This window comes from Cervus canadensis, chromosome 1 (assembly GCF_019320065.1).
Source record: "Cervus canadensis isolate Bull #8, Minnesota chromosome 1, ASM1932006v1, whole genome shotgun sequence".
Lineage (NCBI taxonomy): Eukaryota > Metazoa > Chordata > Mammalia > Artiodactyla > Cervidae > Cervus > Cervus canadensis.
Window position 1 is genome coordinate 49,242,280 of NC_057386.1, and position 19,731 is coordinate 49,262,010.

General features: G+C 37.4%; 1 protein-coding gene and 1 pseudogene across 5 annotated transcripts in view; both read right to left on the bottom strand.

Moving 5' to 3' along the window:
• Positions 1-19,731, bottom strand: part of RPS6KB1 (ribosomal protein S6 kinase B1) — a 38,564-nt gene that overhangs the window by 7,971 nt on the left and 10,862 nt on the right. For 3 of the 5 annotated variants that reach the window (XM_043482331.1, XM_043482355.1, XM_043482348.1), the window contains 9 exons: positions 10,145-10,292; positions 7,972-8,029; positions 7,712-7,786; positions 6,431-6,531; positions 4,562-4,652; positions 4,290-4,380; positions 3,621-3,728; positions 3,221-3,283; positions 2,949-3,026 (listed from right to left, as the gene is read on the bottom strand). In XM_043482331.1, the coding sequence (XP_043338266.1) occupies positions 2,949-3,026; positions 3,221-3,283; positions 3,621-3,728; positions 4,290-4,380; positions 4,562-4,652; positions 6,431-6,531; positions 7,712-7,786; positions 7,972-8,029; positions 10,145-10,292 (813 nt within the window). Of the gene's footprint in view, positions 1-2,948; positions 3,027-3,220; positions 3,284-3,620; positions 3,729-4,289; positions 4,381-4,561; positions 4,653-6,430; positions 6,532-7,098; positions 7,346-7,711; positions 7,787-7,971; positions 8,030-10,144; positions 10,293-19,731 lie in introns of those variants that run through there. The other 2 variants (XM_043482340.1, XM_043482363.1) reach the window with 2 other exon arrangements.
• Positions 3,269-3,418, bottom strand: LOC122425882 (annotated as a pseudogene).

Here is a 19,731-nt window from a genome sequence, read left to right on the forward strand (position 1 = left end):
TGTGCCTAGCCCAGTGGTTAAATCCCTTTTTAGAGACAATTTGCACAATTGGCAAAGCTGTAAAAAGCTTGAAGCAGAGTTTAAACACAAAGTAACGTGCTCTAGTTAAAAGATTCTTCCCATAGCTTGTTTCATTCCTTTAAATTTCTTTAGGAGCAAGAATAATATTCTGCTCTGCCTAAGTATATTCTCTTGTGAAGGAATATTATCACCTAAATCTGACTACCCGATCTGTTTCCTCTCTCTGTACAACATCAGACTCGTGGTTGTGTCAAAAGAACTCAGGAACCAGGACTTCCCTGGTGATCCAGTGGTTAAGACTCTGCGCTCCCACTGCCAGCGGCACAGGTTCAATCCCTGGTTGGGGAAGTAAGATTCCATATGCTGCACAGTGTAGCAAAAAAAAAAGGAAACAGAACTTGGGAACCAACAGGATGGAAAAGATGTCTAAAGATGGAAAAAGCTGAACGTCAATAAAAATAACTGCAATGAATTAATACTCAAATATGTTAAACATCATGAATTCATAACTGTAGTAAAAAAAAAAAATCCCATAATTCATCAGTCAGTTTTGGAAGATGCCAGGGAACTAATTCATTATTTCAAGAACTGGGAAAGAAAACATTTATCCTGCCTTTTCTATATAAACTGTGCCTCAGGTAACCAAACAACTGATTGTCCTGATCTTTTCACAGGACAGTTACACCTAATAAAGAATGAATAATGATTATTAGAATAGGACAATCTGCAAACCCTTAACAAAATCTTGGAACTAACTAGGCTCTAGATTCTCAGCCTTAGCACTACTGACATTTTGGACCTGATGACTCTTGTTGCAGGAGGCTGTCCAGTGCATTACAGGGTGTTTAACAGCATCTCTGGCCTCTACCCATAAGCCTCAGTAGCGCCCCTCCCTAAGTTATGACAGCTTGTCTCTGACATTGCCAAATCAACCCTGGCTGAGAACCAGGCAATGATTAATGACCATTAACATCACTAACTCCGGGAGTTGGTGGTGGACAGGGAGGCCTGGCGTGCTGCGATTCACGGGGTCGCAGAGAGTTGGACACGACTGAATTGAACTGAACTGAACGTGTAATTTAAATAACTTAAACTGAAATGTTTAAGTACATATTATATCTTCTGATCAAAATATACAGCACCAAAAATTTAACCTGAATCAGATCTAAACTAAATCTATACTATCAGTTTTCAGAAATATGAGGAACAGGTGAACATGGCTGAGGACACACCATGGAGTTAAAACCAGCAAAATCAAAATAGGAGGAACTGCACAGGACAAATAGTAAAGTTTCTTTAGTAAGTCCTCAAAGGAGGAATTGAGAGGAGATATCAGGTCTGTCTAGTCAAAGCGATGGTTTTTCCAGTAGTCATGTATGGATGTGAGAGTTGGACCATAAAGCAAGCTGAGCACCGAAGAATTGATGCTTTTGAACTGTGGCGTTGGAGAAGACTCTTGAGAGTCCCTTGGACTGCAAGGAGATCAAACTGGTCAATCCTAAAGGAAATCAGTCCTGAATGTTCTTTGCAAGGACTGATTGCTGAAGCTGAAATTCCAATACTGTGGCCACCTGATGCGAAGAACTGTCTCACTGGAAAAGACCCTGATGCTGGGCAAGATTGAAGGCAGGAGGAAAAGAAGACAGAGGATGAGACAGTTGGATGGCATCACTGACTCGATAGACATGAGTCTGAGCAAGCTCCGGGAGTTGGTGATGGGACAGGGAAATCTGACATGCTACAGTCCATGGGACACAAAGAGTCGGACACGACTGAGGGACTGAAGTGAACTGATCTATGGATGGAGAGACTTAAGAAGCACAGTAATCAACCTATACAGGTCTTGACTGACTCCTTACTGAATCAAAACAACAGGGGGAAAAAAAAACAACTGGGAAAATCGTTAGCTTTTTAGTTATGATGATAGCATGGTAGTTATGTTTATGTTTAAACAAGATGACTTGATAATTTTTGAAGCTGGGCAGTTGGTACATGAGGGTTTTACACCCTGATAGTTATGTTCAAGTTTTAAATTTTAAAATATGTTGAAATTTTAAAGCAAGCAACCCCTGTGCTCCTAGGACCAAATAACCATCATCGTTAGCCTACTCCTTTTCCTCCGCTTCAAGAAACAGAAAATGAAACCATCTTTTCTCAAATTCTTGAGGTGGGAAAAAGGAAGAAACACTAACTCATTCACTTATAAACGTATTGTTATGGTTTGAATGGTGTCCCTCCAACATTCATATGATGAAGTTCTAACCCCAGGACCTCAGAATGTAACCTTGTTTGGAATGAAGTCCGTCACAGAGGTAACTAGTTAAGGTAAGATCATACTGGAGTAGGGAGGGATCCTAATCCAATAGGACTGGTGTCCTTACAAAAACAGAAAATTTGGATGCAGAACTACACACAAGGATAATGCCACATGAACATGAAGGCAAAGATAGGATGATGTACCTACAAGCCAAGAAATGCCAAGGATTGCCAGCAAACCAGCAAAGGCTAACAGATAAGTATGAAACAGTCTCTCACAGCCTACAGCAACAACCAACCCTGACAATACCTTGAATGTTGAACTTCTAGCCTCCAGAACTGTAACACAGTAAATTTCTGTTTAAGCCACCTAGTTTATGATACCTTGCTATATGAAAGCAAATTCAAAATGGGCTGAGTTACGCAAAACAAAACAAAGCAAGAAAACTAAAAGTCCCAATTACTTAAGCTATTTAATTATCTTAGGCAACCAACTTAAAACCAGTTAATACAGTCATTAATTGCTAATGTAGTTCCTTAAAAGACTGCGCAGAATACAAATTGATGGGCCAAAGATTTTCGTATCATTAATAAATATTACTAACTGGTCTGAGATTTTATTCTAAAAAAGTACCAGGTCTCTCAAATTACATGCTTTCATGAATACACACCAAAAGAGGTTTGAAGGGGGGCTCCACCTTCCGAGCCAGCAGTTCTTCCCAGTTAATATGTCTGAAGAATGGATGAGCCTGGGAAAAAATGAAACAAAAAAGCAGAAGAAAGATTAAGGGGAACAGACTTCACTGGATTGACAAATTAACAGACTATTTGAAGTTACCAATCACAAAATAAGATACACTTATGAGCAACTACATATAACCTTCACAAATATATAAAATTGGCATTCTCTTCCCCTCAAACCACCAAACATGCCAGTCCCTACTTGAACTTCTCCAGCATCCCCAGGACCAGCTCCAAGACGAGAAGCAGCATTTCTTTTCAGCAGCTTTTAGGAAGGAAAAGAAAAACACTGATGAACTTAATCAAATTGATTATTTTTCTTTATAGAATTTGCAGGTCTATTTTGCCTTGAGAACATATGCTACTACACTTGATCTTAGCCAAAAGGCCGAGAAGCGAGAGAGAACATATGCTTTGTTAATTACTTCCAAACACTGTCTGGGAATAAAAAGAAAAGAGTCTTTAAATAAACATATTTGTACTTTGAAGGCAAAAACTGTAGGCTTTTTTGTCAACATCTGTGTATGATTCTATATTCAAAATGTATATTCAGTTCTGTCTATTTAAATCCTAGTAGTTGAGTGCTAATTTTAGAATCCTACCTTTTTAAGCAGATCTCTGGCTTCTTGCGTGAGGTAGGGAGGCAAATTGAGTTTACATTTGAGGATTTTGTCAATTGTTTTCTTTCTATTCTCCCCAGTGAACGGGGGCTAAGAATAGAAGACAGTAAGAAAAATTAGCATGGAAAGAATATCAAATTTTAAATAACAGAATTATCCATTTCCTGAATTAGTCAGTTACACAGAGATCAGAAATGTATGCTCTGATGTGGGATGACTGACCGCTACAGAGCTGTAGTTTTTAAGCAATGGCACAGAGATAAAGCAATGTCCTGGAAGGAACTGGTTTTCTACCATTAGCCTGGTGTGATAATGTATGAGCCACTTGATTTTATGCTTCACTTTGTCCATCTATAAAATAAGGGCAATACTTGTTCTGCCTCTGATTCATAGGACCACAGGACATGACACAGATCATCTAAATGAAAATACTTCTAAAAGTATAGATGAAAATACTTCTAAAAGTACAGAGGCCCATAATACCACTAATAAAATATTGCTAGTGTTAGATTTTTAAAAATAACTTCATTGAAAAATAAATAATTTCATGGGTAACATTTTCCAAAAGCATAGGCAACATCTCTTCCTGTAATGACTCTGTAACCACTCAGCACAGACCATAATACATGCAGCTTTTAACTGTGCACCTACTGCTCCAGTCAGCATGTCATACATTAATGCTCCCAAACTCCACCAATCCACAGCACGGTTGTGGCCACTTCTCATCAAGATCTCAGGGGCCCTACAAAGATAAAAATAATACACCTAAAAAACCCACTAGTTGCATATCATCTGAATCAAAATTTCTACAAGATAGAGAATCAAATAGTGCAACAGAAAATTCAGCACACTTATTCCTTAAACCAGGTTAAAGTTAGCTCTTGCCCCCAAACCAGTAATATTTCTTTCAACATGCAGCTCACATGTATTCTATTGTTCCACAAAATGTGTGTGTGACTGTTCCGTCATGAATAGATTCTTTGCATAGTCCAAAATCTGTTAGTTTGACGTGACCTAGAATGAAAGATTAAAGATGGTTATTCTGAGAATTCTAAGTACGTGCAGTGTTTAAATGTTTTCATACGAGACAATAATCTACCCTTCCATTTTAATTTTTCTGCCTTCAATTCATTTTTTGAGATCAAGAACTATCAATGTTCCATCCAAAAATAAGGATGCTAATTCATGAAGGGTAAGGCAAAATTACCTTTGCCAGTGATATAATCTATCTTGTGGGAAAATAAATAAGAGAAAAAGGCAAAACAGCTTGTCTAAGGCTCCAGCTTTATTTATACCAAAAATCCTTTACCATCCTGGGCAAGTAAGTCCTGGAAAAGCTTGATGAAGTCTGGATTAAGTATACAGACCCTAAAAAAAAATCTTCTGCATGCTTTAAACAAAGGTGTGACACTGTACTTCAAATATATTGCTTTTATCACCATGAACTGTGACCTAACAGTTCTTAAAACAGTCTTAGTCACTATAACAAGTCAGCTTACTCTGCCAATGCAGTTTGGAAAAAGAAATGAAATTTCTACATAGCATGGAACCATCATTTCTGATCCAGAAAGTAAAAAACTCATCACCTTATACAAAGAACACTTCAGTTCAAGTTTAGTCCTACTGACCTGTCATTAGTTATCCAGCAGTTCAGCAACCCCAGGGACCCTACTATTCCAAATTTATTTCGAGAAAAGGCAATGGACTATAAATAAACTCACATGTAAATGTGTACTTTACTCTGACATAGAAGAAGAAATATGACATTTTCACAGAAATACCTGATACACCTAGGTTATGGATCAAAGAAGTTAACTAATCACATTCCTATTCTATCCCTTGTCTTTAGAATTCAGAATCTAAATTTGGGGCAATGAGGACAAAACTGGGAGAAAGGAAGATACACAGATATCCACGACAAACGTGGTTAAATACAGCATTTCTCCAAAAAAAAAGGGAGAGGGGGAGAAGAAAAGAGAAAAAACCCCACAATCTGAAACATTTATTCTGGCATCGGTTGTCCATAAGCCATTTTCTGTACGAGAGCTAACTACCTCTTGCATCATTTGATAGACACCTAAGGATCAGCAGCTGCCACTAGCCCCTGGATGCCGGACTGGCTGGCTGCTCCTCTGGGATGTGAGTGAACTGCCAAGTCTCCCCAGCCCAGGTTACCCTCACGTAAGCTGAACTGTCTGTAGCGACATGCAGTTACAATCAAGGCTCACTCTGCTGTACCCACAGCTGTAGAGAATATTAGTTTGTCTGATTCTTACATTTGTTACAGACAGACAGCAAGGATAAACTGATGCCTACTAAACATTTTATTTCCAAAGTATAATCAAATAGTTTGGTTCAGTTCTAATCTCCTTCTCTTTTATATAGCATTAATAGAATTTATCATAAAAACATTGTTTCTAATATTTCTGTATTTTCATCATTAAAGAAAACTCAATTTATAAAGTTAAGATTCACTTTCCAACTTAAGAAACAAACCAAAATTAATATTTGGACTGGCTTTTGGCTCACCACACTTTATGTAAGGATTTCAAAAGAATGACAAGCTATAAAGAGTAAAGGTTAAACTAGAAAAGGGAGTTGAGTGGCCAGTTATCCTCAACTCTTTTTAATCTCATTAACCGTAAATACAAGCATCATGATGCTATAAATTCTGAGGGAGGAACATATAGTAACAGACACATGAATATGGGGCTTTGAAAATGACCATGAACCTGTGTGGGAAGATTTTAAGATGATTATTTACTATAGAACTGTTTACAGTATATCTCCACCTTGGTGATTAAGCATGATATTCTCCGGCTTCAGGTCTCTGTAGATGATCCCCTTCTGATGTAAATGCCCCAAAGCCATGGAGATTTCTGCCAAGTAAAAGCTGGAAACAAAAGTGATTTAATAAAATTAAAAAGAATAATCCACTCAAAGCAGTTTATGTTTGGAGCAAAATTCCTTGAAAGAAATAGACATGCACCAAAGACCAAATTAGTGGGGGTGGGTATGGGGAAGAGAGATGGCATAGGCTGCTGCCAAAACGCATGGAGACATTTATGTTTCACTTGTTTAGTGAAACTATAAAATGTTTTATTTCATCAATAAAACATCTTGCTAAAACTGCAAAGTCGTCCAGATTATGCCAAACTGTCACTGGTCATGTTTTGTTCTGTCTATGTGGGAACTGGGCCAATAGTCATTCAGATCAAAGCAAATTTCTCCCACCCACCCCCAATTTTTAAATTCCATAGGAAATAGGAACTTCATTATTCTCCGAGATCAAGCCTTAGTTTAAAAAACACCTTAAAACCTGACCCTTAAAAGCCCACTCATCCCTTACTTAATACAGCTGCATATTTATATACAGCTCATGCCCACAGTTTCTGCCCTCCCTCTTGCCAGCCAGCCCACAACTATAAATTGTGTGACACTCAAATTTATCTACCTCAAAAGAATAAAGGGCTGAGTCAACCCTGTCTGGATTCGAAAAGCACAAGGCACTGCAATACTGGCTGCATAACAATGCTGCAATCCTGCAGATTACTCCAGGATGGAGAGGGTGTGTCCTAGAGAACTGAGGCAGTTTCACAGCCAGCAGGACCACAAACACAGCCTCCAACACGGCTCAGAGAGCCTCCTCCAAAAAAGGGCACTTCATCCCTAAGGCTCTTAAATGCAGCTTCTGTGTTAGAAAAGGCCTGAAATTAAACAATGGAATGCAGTTTGGTAATTAAGGTAGAAAAAAACATTTAAGTGTTTTCTATTCAATTAATGTGTAGGATAAACTGATTTATTGTTACCCAGTACTGTCATCTCACAAAAGGGTAAGTATATTTTTAATTTGAAGCAGATGCCATCTTAAGAAATAGAAGGGTAGATCCCATCCTGGCCACTGAATCAATCCACAGATGATGTGTGCAGACTTATCACCTCCCTACGACAGCACCTTGGGAACTGGAAAGTCTACAAAAAAAAGGAGATGATTTCTGATACTTTCCATGGGTCCACACATAAAAGTTTCACTGGAAAACCACACTCACCCAGAGCCAAGGCAGGCAGCTTACCAATTCAAGGAAATGGAAAGCCCCAGTGAGAATGGTTCTGTTAGGAACTGGTGTGAAGAACGTTCCACCCAAGGCCTGGGGGCAAAGGAATGATGTGATCTCTAATAGCTGCCAAGCCCAAAGCTGCTTCTCCCCATTGAGTCCTGAGTGACTGACTGGCTCCAGAACAATTTACTGGCTGCCCACAGTGGGAACAGGACTTTGCTTTTAATTATAGGAATTATTACCTGAATTCATAAAACCACAAAAATTTCACTTACCAGGCTGTGTCTTCCATAAATATTCCTTCTCTTTCTAACTGCATAAATAATTCTCCTCCTGTAAAGAAAAGAAAAAGACATTAGAAATACAACAATCTTTATTTCCAACAATCCACTTCTAATGAGAGGGTTTGTGCTTTCCTCTTAACCATAATTAAAAGACATCAACCCTTTAAAAATAAAAAACAGATCCTAAAAATTATAGGTTTAAAACTAAGTCCTCAGGATTCCATTTTTAGCAGTGTTCTTCTTATGTGAAATACACAAGTTTGGGAATTCTAGCTTTTACATTTAAACTTCAAAATATTTACAACAGATTTCAGACTTGAGGTTAAAAAAAATCTTGATTCAAGCTTCTCTAACATTTTACCGGTAAGTAGAAAAATGTTAATATGTAATTAAACCATCCTTGCAAATTAGTAAATGCCCACATTCCACATTTTTAGAACTCTAAGACGGAATGAATTTGTCAAAGTCTTAGGTAAATAGTATGGCATGATTTGATTATCAAAATAAACAATGTTACAATGTTAACAAAATGTTATAGCTTACTAAATAATCTTAGAATCCATGGGTCCACAATGATTTAAATAAAAGAATAGATAAATTTCTGTTTTATAATGGGGGAGAACAGAAAGCTCTTTGTTACAGTAGAATGCCAAATAATAAATGAAGGAGGCATGATGGAATAAGAAAAATCACTTGGCAATCATAGTTAATTGTTTCAGGCAAGAATCAATGGATGCTAAAACTGTATGTGAAAGCTTGATGAGAGATGAGATATTTGAATAATTTCAAAGTATCTCCTCAAGATACTTGTTAATTAAAAAAGGAAAAACTTCACCAAAAAAAAACAAAAAAACAAAAAAATTCACCACCTTGTATGTATGATCAAAGTTAAAATCAACAGTAAAGGAACAAAGAAACAAATCTTATGTACTTCTTGCTCCGATACACAGAGTTGGAAAGGACGTCACTTCAATGGTCCTCCCAGAAGTGCGTACCCTGAGTCTAACCCTGAGGAAACACCAGATAAGCCCAAACTGATGCACTCTACAAACTAGACTGCACCTTCAAAACTGTCAAGGTCATGAAAGACAAAGAAAGACTTAGGAACTGTTTCAGATTAAAGGAAACTAAGGAAAGAGATTACTGCTATCAATGTTAATTTCCTATTTTGATAATTTTAGTATAGTTATGTAAGATACTGTGGTTAATTTCAGAAAAATATACTGAAATATTTAGGGATAAAGGGAAATCAAGTCTGCAACACTCTCTTAAACAGTTCAGAAAAAATTATGAATATATATACACATGTGTGTGTATAGATATCTATAAACACATTTATGTATATATATCTATATACACACCTGCATATATACAGATACAGAGAGGGAGAAAAAAGAATGATGAAACAAAACAACTGTGGTAAAATGATAATACTTGGGGAATCTAGGTGAATAGTAGGTGGGAATTCTTTGTCCTATTGCTGCATCTTTTTTGTGTAAGTCTGAAACTATGTTAAAATAAAGTTACAAGAAAAAATGGTAACAATCACAAAAAAGTTATTAAATTATGCAGCTTTCTATTCCATGTTACAGGCTATTGTGAAATCTGCTTTTCAGAAAACTCAAGTGTGTTTGCTGGAAATAGATACCTGTGATCTAAAAATGCTATGGGATGCCACAATTCCTAGGAAGGGGTAAGTCCTGGAATGAGTGGGGGATTTCCAATGTAAAAATGCAAAATCTATCTGTAGAATTACATTAAATAAAAAACACTTCTGTTTAAAGATGCAATACCAAAAATACTCATTACCTTAAACAACACTCAATTTTCCATTTCAGTTAGTGGTTTATTTGAATTTTATTATCTTACCCAAGTGCAGTCAATTTGATGGCTATCCATTAAGTTTTTGTTATTTTGTTAACTGATTACAAGAGAGTTAAGATAAAACATTACAGATGAAGAAAAAAGACAACCTTTAAAGTTTTCTTCATATTTGTCTACAAAAAGAAACATCTGGTCCCATGTGAATTCCTTATGTTAATGTACTTGTTGATTTTAAGAACTATTTGGTCACACTGGGAAAAAGCATTGTTCTATTGAAAAATAATGTTTTGAACAAGTTTCTGGAGCTAATGCAAATAATTACACCAAACTGTGTACTGACCGCTGAGATACTCAAGGATGAGGTAGAGTTTTCCACCGGTCTGAAAGGCATAAATTAAATCCACAATGAAAGGATGCTTTACTTCCTCCAGAATATTCCGTTCTGCTTTTGTATGAGCTGTATCTTTAGCATTTCTTACTATCATTGCCTAAAGGAAAAGAGATGATCTATAAGAACAAAATAGTAGACATTTTTATCCTATAGGATCGGGAAAATCTATTTTGTGCTTTTTCTCGCCAACATTAAACTATGAATCTTAGTTCTCACTAGAGCCTGAGACAGGGGAAACGGAAGACATTCGCCTCTTATATACATCTGCACTGTTTGGATTTTTCTGCAGTAAACATGTAAATGAAAACCTAAATAATTTGTTTTCACGTAAACAGATCAAGTTTATTCAGATATTCACTAACTTTTTTGAATGTCTACTCTTTTCTAGGCTCTTAACAAGAAAGCAGAATTAACAGGAGCCTCCAGCCCATAGGAGCCCAAAGCCCCAGGGAAGAGAGATGAGCCACGGAGCTAGGCACCAGGTGCTATGGTGGCAGCAGAACTCGGCGTGACAGCCAGAGGTCTTCCTGTAGGTGGTATGCCTGAGCTGTATCATAAAAAGCTATTAAGATAAAACGTGGAAAGTGGGGAAAAAAAAGGCACTCCCAATGCAAAAGTGACCTGACAGGACAGAGCGTGTTGAGAGGATCCACTAAGTAGTTCAGCATGGTTAGAAGCAGTTAGGAGATGTATTAGGCTGGAGATATAGGTGGAGGCCAGGAAATGGAAAGCCTGGGCATCGAGGAAAGGCATCTTAATTAAATTCTTAGAGGCTGAGAAGAAATCTTGCGGTAAGGTAAATGAATAACCCTTGTCTTTAAGAAAGACAGCTCAAGTAGCAGTGTGAAGTTTTAGGGAAGAAACAACATCTGTTAGGAGGCTAGGAAAGTAGGCAAGAAGTAAAACCTGTAACTAAGAAAATGAAGGTGGGGAAAAAAAAAAAAGGGTAAAAGTGCATCATTAGCACTTCCTGACTAATGAGATATGAGAAGAATGATACCATGGTTTCTGTGTAACTAATAGTGTCACTGAGGAAATGGAAACAAAGAAGAAAGTTTTGGGGAAATGATACATTGTTTTGGACATGAAAAAGCATGTACACAAGGTTATAGGTTGGAATATCATCAATATTTGTAAAAGTGAAACATTAGAAACTATCTAAATGCCTAAGCATAGGATAGTGAATGAAAACCCTATAAAGCAATGAAAAGAATGAGGGGGACTTCCCTGGTGGTCCAGTGGCTAAGACTCTGCACTCCCAATGCAGGGGCATGGGTTCAATCCCTGGTCAGGGAACTAGATCCCACATGCCACAACTAAAAACCCTGCATGCTGCACCTAAGACCGCAGCCAAATAAAGAAAGAAAAATAATAAATATTTTTTTAAAAAAGAACAAGGAATATATCTGTGAAAGCAAGGTGCAAAAGAACATATATGGCACAGCAGTACACACAGTATGCTACCTTTTGTGTAAAAGAGGAAAATAAAAATATAATAGTATGTACATCCTTATGCAATAAGCACAACTAAGATAAGTCAAACATTAACGAAAGGGTATCCCCTGACAGTCTAGTTCTCACTGCCAAGGTCCTGGGTTCAATCCCCAGTCAGGGAACTAAGATCCTACGTGCTGTGTGGTGTGGTCAAGAACATAAAATAAAATAAAATCCCAACAAGAAACCTATCCAAAAAAAAAAAAAAAGCTAACAACAGTGGGAAGGCAGGAAAAGAAATGGGAATTTTAAGCAAAACCTTAATAGTTTTATCATTTATTTCTCTTCTTACCTGAATCAAATATCATATGGTGATTATAAAATGGAGATCTTGAATTCTGAGCCATGATAATGTTTTATACATTAAAAAAAAAATAAATCAACAAGGATAGGGGAGGCAAATAAAACTGAGTACAGGAGAGATACATAAATTTAATTGACTTTTATTAGGTTGGCCAAAAAGTTCATCTGGGTTTTTCCATACAATAGTACAAAAAACCAAGTGAACTTTTTGGCCGATCTGATTCTTTGATAATTTTACCACAAAAAGAGAAAAAAGATATTTAAATAACTTTACACTGCACATTCTTAAGTAACATATATGTAAGCATAACAAAAATTACAAGGAAATCTTAAACCACACTTAGTAGGCTTGTAGCTACTACTAGTACTATTGATATTATAATTCTCAAACTATTAGCATATATTGTACCACTAAGTAAATGAGTAAATGTATTGATCTTGTTATCAGGCTTTTCTCAATGTGGAAAAAGAGATTCAAATGTAGACTGAAGAAAAAAGAACCCTAAAGAATTGGACTGAAATTAGGACTATCAATGTGAAGCCATGATTTAAAACAAAAACAAAACTTCCTAGCTCTGTTCTGAAAGAGCCAGAAGAATAAGACTTCAGTGGCAAAGACCATAGCTTGGAACTCAGATCTTGGTTTCTCTACCAAAGAAACCAGGGCTCCATGGAAAAATAGATGGTGCCAGGCCAGGGTTAGGGAACATGCCAGGGAAACCTGGAGCAGGAAGGAAGTACTCCGAAATTAATGGGGATGCGCTAAAAGGACACAGAAGCCTTCTTAAAAGAGCTCGCTCCAGAACAATCTGGGAAAATTTTCAGACCAAAATTTGAATAATGAAAGAGATGGATAACACTATGAAAAAAGTAGTCCATACTGTTTTAAAACACTAAACTTTGTCACTTCGCTAATGGTCCATGGTTGAGAACCCGCCTGCCAATGCAGGGGATAGAGATTTGGACACGGATTTCCAGGAAGACACCATATGCCAGCACACAGCTAAACCTGTCACCACAACTACTGAAGCGTGTATGCTCTAGAGCCCACAAGCTGCAACTACTGAAGTCCCTGAGCCTAGAGCCCGTGCTCCACGAGAAGCCACCGCAATAAGAAGCCCGCGCAGTGCAACTGGAGAGGAGCCCTCGCTCGCCACAACTAGAGAAAGCCCAGTGCAGCCAAAAAATAAATAAATAAAAGTGGTTTTAAAAATTAAAAAAAATATATGAAAAGCTCTTCTTTACAGAAAAATGACAACTAACAGAGAAAAAATGATACAACAGAAAAGTCTCCACTTTATAATCACCAGAGTATTATCTGATTTGGCTAAGAAATGATGGATAATAAAACCATTGGGTGTAGAAGATTATTAGGATGGAATATTAGCACAATCTCTAACTTTCATTCCATAGATACTTTTTAATTACAGAGGGAAAAAGGCATCTGTAGAATGGGAAATTCTGTGGATACCACCTTAGCCAAATGATCAAACTCACCAAATAATGAGACAGACTAACTTTATGAGCTTCCTAAGGACACAACACTCATGTAAAATATTCCTGCAGAAAGCATTTAACTTAAATTTAAAATTTAAGCGTTTTTCATAAGGAAATAATGAAACATATCCAAATCAGGGTCACTCTGCAAAATGACTGGCCCAGAGTCTTCAAAAAATGTTAGTGTCATGAAAGACAAAAAAGTAAAGGAAACTAAAGCAAAAGAAACTAAAGACACAGGACTCTAAAGTAAAAGAAGCTGAAGACATAAGACTACTCGATGTAACGTGTGATCCTTCACTAAATCCTGGATATGAAAACAAAAAATAGCTGTAAAGGCTATTACTGACATACCTGGGGAAGTTTGACTATAGACAATGTATCAGGAAAACAGAATTGTATACCAATATTAAACTTCCCAAATGTGATAATTACATTGTGGTTATGTATGAAAATGCTCTATTCTTAAGAGATACACACTAGAGATTTTAAAGGCAAAGCGCCGTATCTGCAAATAACTTTCAATTTGTATAGCAAAAAAACAAAAACTTTGAATACACATATGTGTACATACAGAGAGAGGAGACAGAAAGGGAGCAGCAGACAAAGAAAATAAGGCAAAGTTAACAATGGTGATCACTATACTGTTCTCACAACTCTTTGCAAAGTTTGAAAAACTTCAAAGATGTGTTATTTTTTAACTGTTCAGGAAGTTTGAATTTTTTAAATAAGTAATTTTGAGAAAGTCTGAGAAGCAAGACACCAAGAAGATAAGATGAAGAATTAGGAAAGAAAAATCACAAAAGAATCACACAAGTCAAGGGAGTGTAGTCTCAAAATGCTGTGGTCAACAGCTTCAGTGCAACAGAGAGGTAAATTGAGGATGAGTTAAGGAAAGACTATTGGATCCAGCAATTAGGAGATCCCTGGTGACAAAGGGAAAAAGTTTCATCAAAATAATAGAGTTGTAAGTTCAAAAACAGTGAGTAAAAAAGATAATTAAAACATGACTTTTTAAGAAATTAGTCTATGAAAGGCAGAGACTGGAAGCTATGTTAGACCTCGAGTGAAGAAAGGATTTGTTTTCTAAATATGCCAAAGACATGAATATATTTAAACAGAGAATGAAGTGAAGATAGAGGACGGAGAAAGAGTGAGAAGTGACAGAGAAAAGACCCTAAACAGGCAGAAAGAGATGGGATCCAAACATAAAGAGAGGGTTTAGCCTTGGAAAAGAGGAAGCATCTCCCACTAAGCCTGGAGAGAGTGAAGTGAAGACAGGTGAAAATGCAGACAATACGGTATTAGGGTAAGAAAGTTGGAGGCAATCGTATCTGGCAGCCTCAATTAGGGAGAGAGGCAGTTTGCTAAAAACGAACAGCTGGACTAACAGTGAAGGCTCTACTAGCTGTAGAGAATGGAAGGGGTTGGCTAGGAGCCTTTGGTGGGTTCTGAGGGTCTACGTGAGCTGGGGACTATGAATTTTTCCCAGTAGCAATTTAAAGTTTGTGTGATTAAAAAAAAAGTTTGTGTGATTTCTGCCTGTGATGTTCAATGACTGAGATACAGGAATAAAGGAGTATTAACAAATAAACTGATTAGAGCGTTCTGGAGGATAAGGTCAACCAGGGATAGCAGGTGACTGACGTGGCAGAGCATGTTGATTAGGCTAGATTAGGTATAAGGTGAAATTAAAAAGGGACTAAGAACTTGAAGAAAAAAACAGAAAGGTCAAAGCACAAAAAGGCCAAACCAGGAGCACTATAGGGATAAGGAAGTGTTTTTAGTCCAGTGTTTCAGAAGAGGACGATACAACTATGGGGCCTGGCGATGTGAAGTGGAGGTGAACACTGATGGATTTGGGATCAATGAGGAATTAGAAGGCTAGGCAATTGATTACTTATTTAATACAAGGACATAGAAGACACCCAGGACAATAAGACTTGAGAGTGGGAAAAAACGACTGATAAACACTAAGAAATTAGTATAAGCTTAATCCTCAAAGTGGGAAAGTTTTGACTAGAGTAGAAATTATAAGGATACACTTATCAGTTCTTCCCTTGAATTACACAGTAAGCAGAGTGAGAACAGAGATTACGTTCATTTGAAGTGCTAAATCCTAGTGTCTAGCAAAATGCCTGGCACACTACAGATTCTCAGCTGGTTCAATAAAAGAAGGAATGAAAGAAACAGAACCAATCTGTGAACTACAAGCCTTTAGCGCCAAGGTTCTAAAGTTTACAATGTGAGCTAAACTAATGACATGGGCAACAATATTTTGCTTCCAGAGTACACATTTTTGATGCAACTGGTAGGACAGAGAGACAGTTGTTGGAAACAGTCTATTCCTCAACATTCTACCCTTCTCATAATGAGTAAACAAGCCCAGGAGAACTGATAAATCCAGACGAATTATTTAGATGTAAGCAACTCATTTAAAACAAGAGAACATCTGGTTTATGATTTTATCTTTAAGGTTAGAAAGAGGTAAATTTTTACCACATACTCAGGCCAAGAGCAGAGAAGGCAATGGCAACCCGCTCCAGTACTCTTGCCTGGAGAATCCCATGGACAGAGGAGCCTGGTGGGCTACAGTCCATGGAGTCGCTAAGAGTCGGACACGATGTCACTTTCACTTTCATGCATTGGAGAAGGAAATGGCAACCCACTCCAGTGTTCTTCCCTGGAGAATCCCAGGGACAGAGGAGCCTGTTGGGCTGCCGACTATGAGGTCACACAGAGTCGGACATGGCTGACGTGACTTAGCAGTAGCAGCAGCAGGTTAAGAGGGTCAGTACTCTCTGCTTCCAGGGATAACAAAATCAAAAGAAGAAACCCAAAGGGAGAACACAGCTATCTTTACCTAGGGATTTAGGAATGAAAACCTTGGACCTAACCCTAGCTTGTTTTCAGGAACAGCAAGGAAAGAATGAGACAGTGTGTGATTCTCTAGCCAGGTTTAGGGAAAGAAAAACCAAACAGTGAGAACGAATGAATAAAAGAAGAGGCAAAGCAAGTTAGGTCTTCCATGCCTGGGCACAAAAAGGAAGCCTGACAAACAGCAGCAGTTACGTCTATGGACTTCCCAATATATTATTCCACACCCACTTACCATCAGTGGGGAAAAAAAAACCCCTCTTCTTTCCATTAAAGATATCTGTGCCAGACACTTAAGATGTAATTATGACTAATTTTGCTCAGCCCTGATTATCAGGCATTCATCAAAAGGAATGGATTATTCTAAGAAACCTGACCAGTACTTCTTTCAACACTGCAAGAACAAATATTATTTATACTGTCTCCAATTTTAGACTTAAAATACTTTATCCATAATCTCAAATGATTCCAACGGGAAAGCCAGAGAGCAGATTAATTCTGGCTTACTGACGCAGAAACTGAAGTTGAAAATGCCTAAACTGCTTCTTTAAGACAATCACCAATAAAACCGTGGTCACAGTATTTGTTCCTCAGTTTTTAAATTAAGAAGTCATTTGTACTGCTTAAGTAAAAATCAGGGAAGCAAACAGGATGATATATAAACACTGTATTTTTTTAAAAAGTCATTTTGATTGTCTTTATATAGTTTTCTACTAAGCTTTTAAGACAGTGAGATCTTTTCAGAAATCAATCCTAAACCAAAAGAACAAGAAACCAAACATACACAATCCAAGGTTAATAAAACAAAGAAACGCATGTAACTCTGCGTCTCAAAAGGTGAAAACAGAGTGGGGATAAAGCAGTTGTGAATAACTTAGTATACTGGGGTATGAGCAAACCTAAATGCCTGGAAAGAGGCGTAACTCAAAAAAAGTTGAATCTATCTATAAAGCCCTGAACAGTTAGTGTTAGTCACTCAGTCCTGTCTGACTCTTTGTGACCCTACCAGTCTCCTCTATCCATGGAATTTTCTAGGCGAGAATACTGGGAGTGGGTAGCCATTCCCTTCTTCAGAGGATTTTCCAGACCCTGGGTCTCCTGCGGGCAGGCAGATTCTTTACCATCTGACGCACCAGATAAATCCTTAGTAATGTTCAAAAATTAGAAGTAAAAATAAAAGGAAAGAAATGGGGAAAAAATATAGAATCATTAAGGACTACAGAAGGCAGAAGGTGGAGGGATGAAAATAGGACGATTTGAAGGTCCTGATCTGAAAGTCTCTGTAAGGAACAGATAGATCAGCAAGATTTCCATATCTACAGTAACCAGCCAGGAACTACCACTTGGAGAGATGTAGTCTCCAGAAAAGAAAAAAAAAGAGTGAATGATCAGATACAGAGTAGAGTGCTGAAGTAAAAACTTGACTTTGTTACTCAGCCATAAAAAAGACCAAAATAACGCTATCTGCAGCAACATAGATGGAGCTAGATATTACCATATTAAGCAAAGTAAGTCAGAAAGAGAAAGACAAAATACCACATGATATCACTTACATTATCTAAAATACAACAAATAAACCTATCTACAAAACAGAAACAGACGCACAAAGCAAATACACTTGGAGCTGGGGTTGGGGAAGGTAGAGGGAAGGTTTGGGAGTTTGGGATTAGCAGATGCAAACTAGTACACAGAGGCTAGATAAACAGCAAAGACCTACCATATAGCATAGGGAACTATAATAAATGCCATGTGACAAACCACAATGGATGAAAAAGAACATGCGTGTGTGTGTAAGTGAATCACTGTGCTGTGCAGCAGAAATTAACACAACATTGTAAAGCAACAATACATCAATAAAGTTAAAAACAAAACAAGCGTGATTTTAGTAAAAATCTGATGTTGAAAGGTCAGATCTCCATCTCCTGTCTGTCATCCAGTCCCAGAATGCTTTTTCTAGGCAAAAGAATAGAGGATCTTTCCCAGCACGGATTGATCCATACCAGAAAAAAGACCTTTAGATGCTAACATTTAGAAGTTCTTAGTCAATTGCCAGCTAATCTCATGACTGCACAATGAAGGCTACACATACACAGTTTCTGATCAGCTTCTCAGAGTTCCACTCTTCAAGGATACCAGACATCTAAAGAAGGCCCCTAACATGGCAACAAAACGCTAAATCAAAGTCAAAGAAAATAGGCACTTAGAAAAGAGACACATCCATGAAACAAAAGAATATTTCAAAGAATTTATAATTAAAATGTCTCAGAGGAATAAAAGAAGATACTGTACTCACAAAATAGATAGGTATACAAAGAAAAAACAACAGAAAGAGCTTTGGGGAATTACAAATATGATAGTTTTAAAAAAATCAGTAAGGGAATTCCTTGGTGGTCCAGGGATTAAGACTCTGCATTTGCACTGCCAGGGGCCTGGACTAGATTCCTGGTCGGGCAACTATTAATGAAATCCCACAAGCCACACAGCAAAGCCAAATAAACACATTAAATTTTAAAAATGATTAGAAAATAAATTTCTAGGAAAACCTTAGAAAGTAAACAAAAAGATAAAGAAATGGACAAGTGGAAAGGAAAAAAAATAAATGATCAGTCTAGGAGGTCCAACACCCAAGTAAACGCAATTTTAAGAGAAGAAAACAACAAGGGGAAAATTATCAAAAAGATCATAAAAGAAAATTCCCTAGAGCTAGAAGACTGAAAACTTTTAAGACTGAAACAGTAAAAATAAATAATAAGAATCAAAGCAAGACACATCACTGCAAAAATTTGGAATATCAAATTCACCTTCATTCAGTTTCTCAGGAAATCCACCAGTAAATGGTCACCAAAGCAAGGGAACAGGACATAAACTAAGAAAAAAGAACATCTGGGATCCAAGAAACAAAGGATCCAACACTGAAGGAGTTAGGAGGATTTCAAGGACTGTAGTAGTGAAGGGGAAGTCGAGTAATGACAGCTATGCCAAGAACAAGATCAGTACAGGTGAGAACAGGGGACAGAAGGTTCCTCTGGGATGGCTCTAGGAAAATAAACGGAACTAGTTACTTATCTAATAAGTGTGATCATGGAACACTGGCCTGAAAGGTGTTTTACAGAGCTGATGGAAGATTTGAGAAGACAACAGTAGAATGAAAGAAAATGATGCCAGATGAGGATGGGAAAAAGGAAGAAAGAAGTAAAAAAGAATAAAATAGGAAGTCAGTTTGTAATTCTAAAACTACTGAATTAAGTCACAGCAGAACATGCTTATTACTTAGAAATACAGAGACCTGAACAAAGGGAGAAAAGAGTTAACCTCAGAGGAGAACTGAAACAATCTCCTCTGCACCCTCACCAAGTAACCAAGCA